The sequence below is a fragment of the Arachis ipaensis genome, chromosome B09 (assembly GCF_000816755.2).
Source record: "Arachis ipaensis cultivar K30076 chromosome B09, Araip1.1, whole genome shotgun sequence".
Taxonomy (NCBI): domain Eukaryota; kingdom Viridiplantae; phylum Streptophyta; class Magnoliopsida; order Fabales; family Fabaceae; genus Arachis; species Arachis ipaensis.
Window position 1 is genome coordinate 90,262,844 of NC_029793.2, and position 7,954 is coordinate 90,270,797.

The 7,954-nt window shown below is 31.5% G+C and overlaps 1 protein-coding gene across 1 annotated transcript; it reads right to left on the reverse strand.

Annotated features, from left to right (window-relative positions):
* LOC107616865 lies at positions 5,146–7,744 on the reverse strand. The gene is made up of 3 exons (XM_021111929.1): positions 7,670–7,744; positions 5,262–5,814; positions 5,146–5,177 (listed from the first exon to the last, which is right to left on the reverse strand). The coding sequence occupies exons 1-2, from the start codon at positions 7,742–7,744 to the stop codon at positions 5,275–5,277; spliced, it is 615 nt and encodes a 204-aa protein (XP_020967588.1). The 3' UTR covers positions 5,146–5,177; positions 5,262–5,274.

Genomic DNA, 7,954 nt, shown 5'->3' on the forward strand with positions numbered 1-7,954 from the left:
ACGTTTAGGAATTTTTATTGAATTTTCAAATATTTTAAGAATTATTTTTTCGTTAAAAAATTTAGAGAATAATTTTGTCTGCAATTTGATAATTTAGAAATATTTTTGTTGGTTTACTCGAAAAAAAAAAACTTTATGAGTGCATTTATTTACAGAATTAAAATTTAAGACTTTCTGCTTCAAAAGTAAACTACCTACCAAACTTTTGTCAATGTTAGATCAGATTGATTGTATACCAAAAACCTAGTAACACAGTAAAAACAACGTTTTCCATGCACCGAAAGCAAAGTTATTAGTGATTCTAATCTATTCCATTCATCAATATTATCATTAATTACGTCCCAAATTTTCTATATATGGCCTCCTAACTAAAAACAACCACCTTATAGTTTGTCATGAAAGTGACAGATCATTAAAAGGGGCTGTGGAGTTTGTGAGAGTTACCATGAGATCAATAAATGTGAAAGGGATTTCTTATTGGAACCAAATATTAAAAGTCAACATGGTGGCATGGCGTGGCAGCTGTACAGGCAGATATTATATATATTTCATCGTTATTAATTATTACATTTCACAGTGATCTAAGTCAAACCACAAATCCTCATTAACATGAACGAACATCGGTGTACATGAGGAATGAGAAAGCACAAATTAAAGAAGTCGCATGTGACGGTGGATATCATATCATATCGTGTTGTTGTAGGAGTGAGAGTAATTAAGAACATTAGATAATTTAATATTTAAAATTTAAGATAAATAAAATAATTTAAAAAAAATTGATTGAATTATTTATTTATTTTAGTTTTTCACGTAATATTTTTTAACTCAACAAACTAAAAACTAATCCATTGTGGATGTTACTTTTAAATAAAGCAAATAAATGAATTAACTATTTAAAGAATTCAAATTAGTTGTTTGGGATAGTATTTGATTTTGCTTATTTGTTAGCATTTCCATCTTAAGAAAATTAAAAAAAAAATACTAATTAAACAATAGTCTCCAGCAGATTTATCATAAAGAATTACTCTTCTTTCTAACAAGTAGTGTCCTGCTATAAATTTTAATTTGTGTTCTTATTTTTGTGGAGAACCAAATTAGTTATTGTTGGCCTAGCAACTTGTTGGCAATTCATGTTTATTGGTAGTATTACTAATAAATGATGTAATAAATTGCTAAACCCATATTTTGACTTTATAAGAAACATGCACATTTTGTAAAGAACTTAGGGATTTCTTTCAGGACTATCCTTGTTTTTATAAAGATATTAGTACCTCTTTTATATGATAATTTATATGGAGTATCCACGCACGTCATGGTTCACTATATAATATGGTTCTACAAAACGTCTACAACCGTGTTAATTTTAGAACAAAAGAACAGTTGAAATGCCGAATCTTATTTATGACAAATTAAGAATTGCAATAATTATTATGATGTATTATTAGTAAATTTTTAAAATTATTGACATATTATTAGTATATATAATAAGCAATAAATTTTCTTTCATGTTTATTATTTAAAAAATTAATAATTTTCACATAGTCTTTATTCTATTTTTTTCATATCTAATGATTATTGACTACGATCCTATTAATAGTATCACCTATAGTAGATTATACAAAGAGAAAGTATGAAAAATAAAGACAAGAATTATAAGGCTATAAAAAGTTCCATTCAAGTTTGACAAGAGTAAGACGGTTTACATAGAAATAGTTTTAATAGATGATAAGATTATTGATTCATTTACTAAATTTTTTCAAGTAATGCTAAGTTCAATTTATAAATAGAGTTTAATTTTGATGCACTGACAGTGTAAAGTGTTTTACATAGTCGTGCAATCACATCTGTTCTTTTGGATGACTATTTACGCGGTTAATGTGAAATGTATTTATTTTTATTGATGTGTCATTACGTAATTTGATACACGTGTAAAACTACTTTACACTGTCAGTGCATCAAAATTAAATTCTTATAAATATTTGTAGTTCATATTTTAAGTTAATTTTATAAGTACACAATTTCACAAGTCAAAGACAATTCTTTTTAATAGCTTTGTAAATGCTAATAGCTTTTATATTTAATTTATTTTGCAATACGATAAAATTCATTGTTCAATCAAGTCAAAGACAATTCTTTTTAATAGCTTTGTAAATGCTACTAGCTTTTATATTAATTTGTTTTGCAATACGATAAAATTCATTGTTCAATCAAGAATTATTTGACAAAAATATTTGAGAATGAATTGGTAGAAAGAAAAGTCTACGTCTTCTCAAATTTTGAGATTGAGAAATCAAGCAGAATATATCTTCTGACTGTACACACGTGCAAAATATTTTTTAAGATGGAGTCAGGTAGTACATTTGGTCGATGATCGTAAAAATTCTGGATAATCATTTTAATTTGCTTGTTCATGCTGATATATTGAAACAAACAAATTAACGATTCTACTTATTTGGTACGTAATTAATTTATATTAACCCACACAAAATTATTTTCCTTTTGATTTTAAGTTTTGCCAAAAAATTGTATAATAGCATCATTTTATCGATAACAAAAATTTTAACAGTTTATTTATGAAAATATTTGAAATTATATTGTGACTTTTTTTAAAGGTATATCCTTTTATTAATATACTATTGTTAGTTTTATCGTTTAATATAAAATAAATGAGTAAATTTTTTTATTTTATACACGTTCGAAGTTATAAATTTTTATATTATTCACTCATTTGTCCTTAATTTGGTACTTTTAATTCAATTTTTTTGTTCAATTAGATATTATTAGATTCTTGACTAGAAAAGAAAAACTCATATCATGGTCAAAAAATAGAGAGAAGTGACCAGTACATTGTGATTGATTTTCATGATTTGCAGTATGTAAAATTTTAAGGGAAAATTATTCTAAAGGACCGTTAGGAAGATTTAATTATTAAAAAGGACCTTTAATATTAAAATTATTAAAAAGGACCAAATCTTTTTATAATATTTAAGAAAAAGAACCAAATTTTTTTATAAAGAGACAAATATATCTTTAATTATTTATTTATTTTTTTATAATCTTTATGTTGATAAATTTTATTTCTCTTAAAATTTTAAAAATTTTTATTATTTATTTATTTATTTATTTTTATTTTTTTATTTTTGCCATCTTATTAATTAACATTGGTTGTTACTGACGGAGTCAATTAGCAGGTAATATGCAGTCAATTAGGCAATTCCAAACAATTCACATAATATGCATATGATGAATGCCTATCCTAGTGGCTGATGATATCATCTGTCGGTTATATAGCCAACCCGACACGTCCTGATAGCTAACCATGGACAGAAACACCCATCGCGGAGCAAGTAGGTTTGAGCTACAACCCCATTGCTACTACCCGCTCAACCCAGAGCCAGTGAAATAACCACTACTGTGGCTACTACCCAGGCGGGTGTTTAAAAGCTCAACCTGGAGCGAGTGGAATCACCACTACTACCGCTACTACCCAGGCGTCACAGTCTCTGACCTGGAGCAAGTGGGACGAACCACAACTCTTGCTAAATCAAATTTCAACTCTTTTCAGCTTTGGCTTTAAAGATCTCATTTCTCAAATCATCTCAGGCTCATAAGCCAAATTTACTCAAAGTATGGCAAGTTAAGGATTTATTTCAAAGTATTCAAAATCACCCATCCATCAATGGGATTTTATAACAAAAGTTTCTCGGCAGAGTCCCAAGTCTTTAGGGGAGAATATCATAGCTCATTTTGCCAAATTAACTTAAAATCATTAAAACCTTGGCTTTCCGCTTTGAGTAATAAAATAGGATCTAAGCCAAACCGAGTCATGAAATCAATTACTCCTTTCAAAGCCATTTCCTTTACTTAACAAAACCGGCTTCAATTCCACGACTAAATCTAAAGCGTTTCAAACTACCAAGAGAATCATTTTCATTGTGTTAAACTAAAGTTTAAAAGATACTTTGAATCTTATTTAAAACATCAAAATAATGAGGCTCATCAATCGAAATCTAATTCCTTTTAAAATCATGAAAACTCTTCCAAGGGACAATCTTTATGTTTAATAGAGAAAAACATAAACCCGTTTTTACCTTTTTAAAACAGCCTCAAAGCAAAATTCTCTTCCGAATGACTTGTACCCAAAGACATAGTGTTCTTCTTGGAAAATAAGGAGAAATCATGATTCTCTTTTCAACAATTCTTTCAAAGTGTAACTTCGTTGCTTTCTTAATTATTCTAAGTAAAGGTAATAAAAGAAGCCATAATTTCACAATCCTCTAAATAAATAGGAAAGGCATTAACTCAAAATTCTCCAAATAACATTTCAAATAAGGACTCAGATTCTATAAAAATTTCGGCAGCATCTCCCCTAAAACTTGGACTTTGCCACCCGGTTCGGGTCCCAACTAAACCGTTCCTCAATCCCTTTCAACAGTCCAAAAATCCAAAAATATCAATTCCAATTCAAGTTAAATCCAACAGTCGCCTCATTGGCATATCTCAAGGAAACCGTTTCAAAATCAAATCAACATCAACCGATTTAACTCATTTCCAAAGCTTTAAAGAAACGGCTCAGTAACAAAGCATTTGTCCCAAAACCAAGTCAATTAAAGTAATCCAGGCTGAATTCAAAAGTGTATTCGACTTTTCACATCATCAAAATAATTGACTCAATTCAAACCAATCCTCAACGGATTAAACTCAGATTTCAAATCTTTTAAAGAATCAACTTCAAAACATTACATTTCACAAAGCCGCACAACAATTCAGCCAAACCAACATCCATAATCATCCGAGTCAATCAAAAAATACATAAGTTTACAATCACCAAATACACAATATCTCACATCAGTATCCATATGTAATAATTCCAACAATAAACTATAGTTTTCGGAAAGCGCCCCTATCTTAACGCAAAACCATAGCCCAAACGCGTCACAAAGTCTTTTCCGCCTCAACCCGAAATCAACAATCGAAATCCCGGCAACCAAAACCTCGGTATAGCAATTAACGCCGCAAAATGTCAGTTATGATAATAAAACAGCGATTAAAGGGCTCTTCCAAACAAAACGCTTACCGAACTCGAGAGAACCAAGTAGCGGCTGCACCAGTGGTGGATTCTGGCAACACCAACCTCACAGCTGGTGACCAGAACGACGGCAACTCGCGGTAAACTCCTGACACAACCAGCCTTAGCAACAACTCTCATGGCCCATGGAGAAATTAACAGGTAAAGAAGTTGAAGCAGGGTTAGAGCTTACCATCATAGAAGACTCAGCGGCTGTTTCCGGCAGCAGAGGTGGCGGCATCGAGGTTTTCCGGCAGCCAAAACAATAGCAACAGCACTAACCCAAAACAGAGCAGAATCTGAATGAGTGGCAAAACCCCAGGACAGTTCCGGCGACACAACAGTAGCATACGGCGAGCCCAGCAGCTCCGGTGATGGATCTTTGGTGATGGTGGAGGAAGGCAGCGACCCTCAACAGCGGCGAGCCCAGCCTCGCGGCGGCAACAGCAACCCCGCGGCGGCTCCTTTTTCGCGCACCCTCTCTCTCTGTGCGTGTGGTCAGCAGCGGTGGTAGGGACGGGTTCGACGGCGGAAACCCGACGAAACCAGCGGCGCTGTGCCTCCTCCACGCTCGCGAGCTCGACGGCGGCGATGTAGGGAGGGCAACGGCAGCGACGCGGCGTGGGCGCGGTGGCGACGAAGGCACGGCGGCCCCCAAGCCCGCGACAGCCATCACTCGCGGACCAACCCTCTCCCGCTTTTCGTTTTTGGGGGGAGAAAGGGGCTTGCGGCTGCTGCTGCAGCTTCTGATGGGAAACGGTAACGGGTTAGGATTTTTAGGGTTAGAGTTTCATTTTCAAAAATTAGGGTTATGGGCATTTAAGTAATTTCACTTAAAATTGGGGATAATATGGTAATTAAAACTCAAATTAAATCCAACACTAGATGTATATAGAAAATACTATTTGCTCATCAATTTTTACAAATTACTTTCAATAAAATGCCCAAATCAAATAATTAGAAATAATTTACTTAATTTCTTCATTTTTCCAAAATAGCAATAGTAATATTTAAAATATTACTTACCTAATTCAAATCATATAAAATCCTTATTATTTTATAACTATCAACTTTATAATTTAAATATAGAAAATAATCCAATAATTATAAAATTGGATAATAATCATAACTCGTCTCAAATTCAATAAATCAAAACTTGCCTTAATTACCTTTAATAAAATAATTTCTGAAATTAAGGCTATAAATAACCATATGATTTGAGACTTGATCATAAAAAAACTTTTCAAAGGTTTTGGGTCTTACATATTAAATAAATTAAATGATAGAAACACCTAACTATTTTCTTTTTCAGTCAAGATTAAGTAAAATACTGTAATTTAGACTTGCAATATCAACATATTAATAGTAAAATAAAGAAAAAATGTAATATTATATAAAAAAAAATTTAAATCATAATTGCAATTTACGATTGAAATCATAATTTAAATATTTTAAACGGGATAATTTCATTTAGAGAATTCATAATTTAAACATAATTTTTATACACTTAATAGGTACATTCGAATTAATACATTTAATACTATATTTAAAAAAACACGAACAATGCACATTATATTATTTATTTATTTATTAAATTTTCTTCAGCACTAGAAATTTGAAAAAAGTTTATCTTTAAAGATTTAAATTTCAATCCTTAATGATTTTCAAAAGAAAAAAATTCTATGCAAATAATAAAGAAAAAAAAGAGGTTTAAAAAAATTCAAATAAACCAAAAAAATACTTGTTGCTTAAAGAGGTATATTAAAGTTATAAACAGTCATGTATTTTCTCCAATAAAATTTAAATTTTAAAATAAGTGATTTTATGATAGTTTTAAATCAGGGATACCCAAAAAAAAAGAAAAAAAAAAAACCTTCAAAGCATTAGTACCTAAACTTTATATAATGGAGTTTATTTTCTTCTTAAACAACCAAAACTTAAAATTTTTAAGACAAAATTTAAAGATGTTACTCTAACATATACAGAAGTACAAGATCATTCTGGCAACAACACAAAAATCATGGTCCTTAGCGCTCTTTTTCACCGATATGCTTTTGTCTTTCCAACACACAACAGAAAATGCTAAATGATGCTTTTATTTCATTGGTGACATCTCCTGCAGTGATATTGAAGACATGACTTAGGCAAACGCGTTGACTTTTTCTATCATTCAATTCACTATAATTGTACATTTTGAAAAATAAAATTTGCACCACACTTTATACTACACATTTTTTTTTATACTTCTTTTAGTGGCGGATTTTTTGGATATTGCATAGTATTGTGTTATGTATTGTTATTGGAATCGATGTGTATTTTTTGTTGGTGTGGCATTAAATTTTTTTGGGAAAATGAATGTATTAAATCACACCGTTTAATTTTTTTGCATTGAAAATTTTATTTTTGTAGTACAAAAATTGTTGAGTCTGATTATATCGTTGTATTCTTTTGGAATCTCTCGAAGCCCAACTCAATTTTTTAAATTGGAAAACGCATATAATTTCGGAGCGCCTTCCCAACCTCTTGCTTGACTCCTAGCAAGCTTGGTGTATGTTTCACCATGTCCTTTTAAATCGAGAATCTTGTCAGAAACTTCCTAACCAGGTTGTCGAAACAAGTCACCGACCTGGGCGGTAGGTTCTCAAAGTACTTCATTGCAGCTTTGGTCAAAGTCATTGGAAATGCTTTGCAACAAATAGCATTAGAAGCGTTAGTTAGGTACATTCAACTTTTGAAGTTGCTGAGATGGTGCCTCATGTCAGTCGTTCCATCGTAAAGGTCCATATCGGAGGTTTTAAAATTTCTCGGGACTTTGGCCCTCATGATCTCTTCTACCAACGGATCCTCAACCCATAGAGGACTTTCCTCCCGATCTGCTCGATTGCT

What these genes read in the sequence shown, in the direction of transcription:
- LOC107616865 (XM_021111929.1), bottom strand. Translation starts at nt 7,744, where the DNA reads ATGACTTTGACCAAAGCTGCAATGAAGTACTTTGAGAACCTACCGCCC. An exon ending in TGACTTGTTTCGACAACCTG is followed by an intron (nt 5,815 to 7,669) that starts GTTAGGAAGTTT and finishes GTTTCCCATCAG; the next exon opens with AAGCTGCAGCAGCAGCCGCA.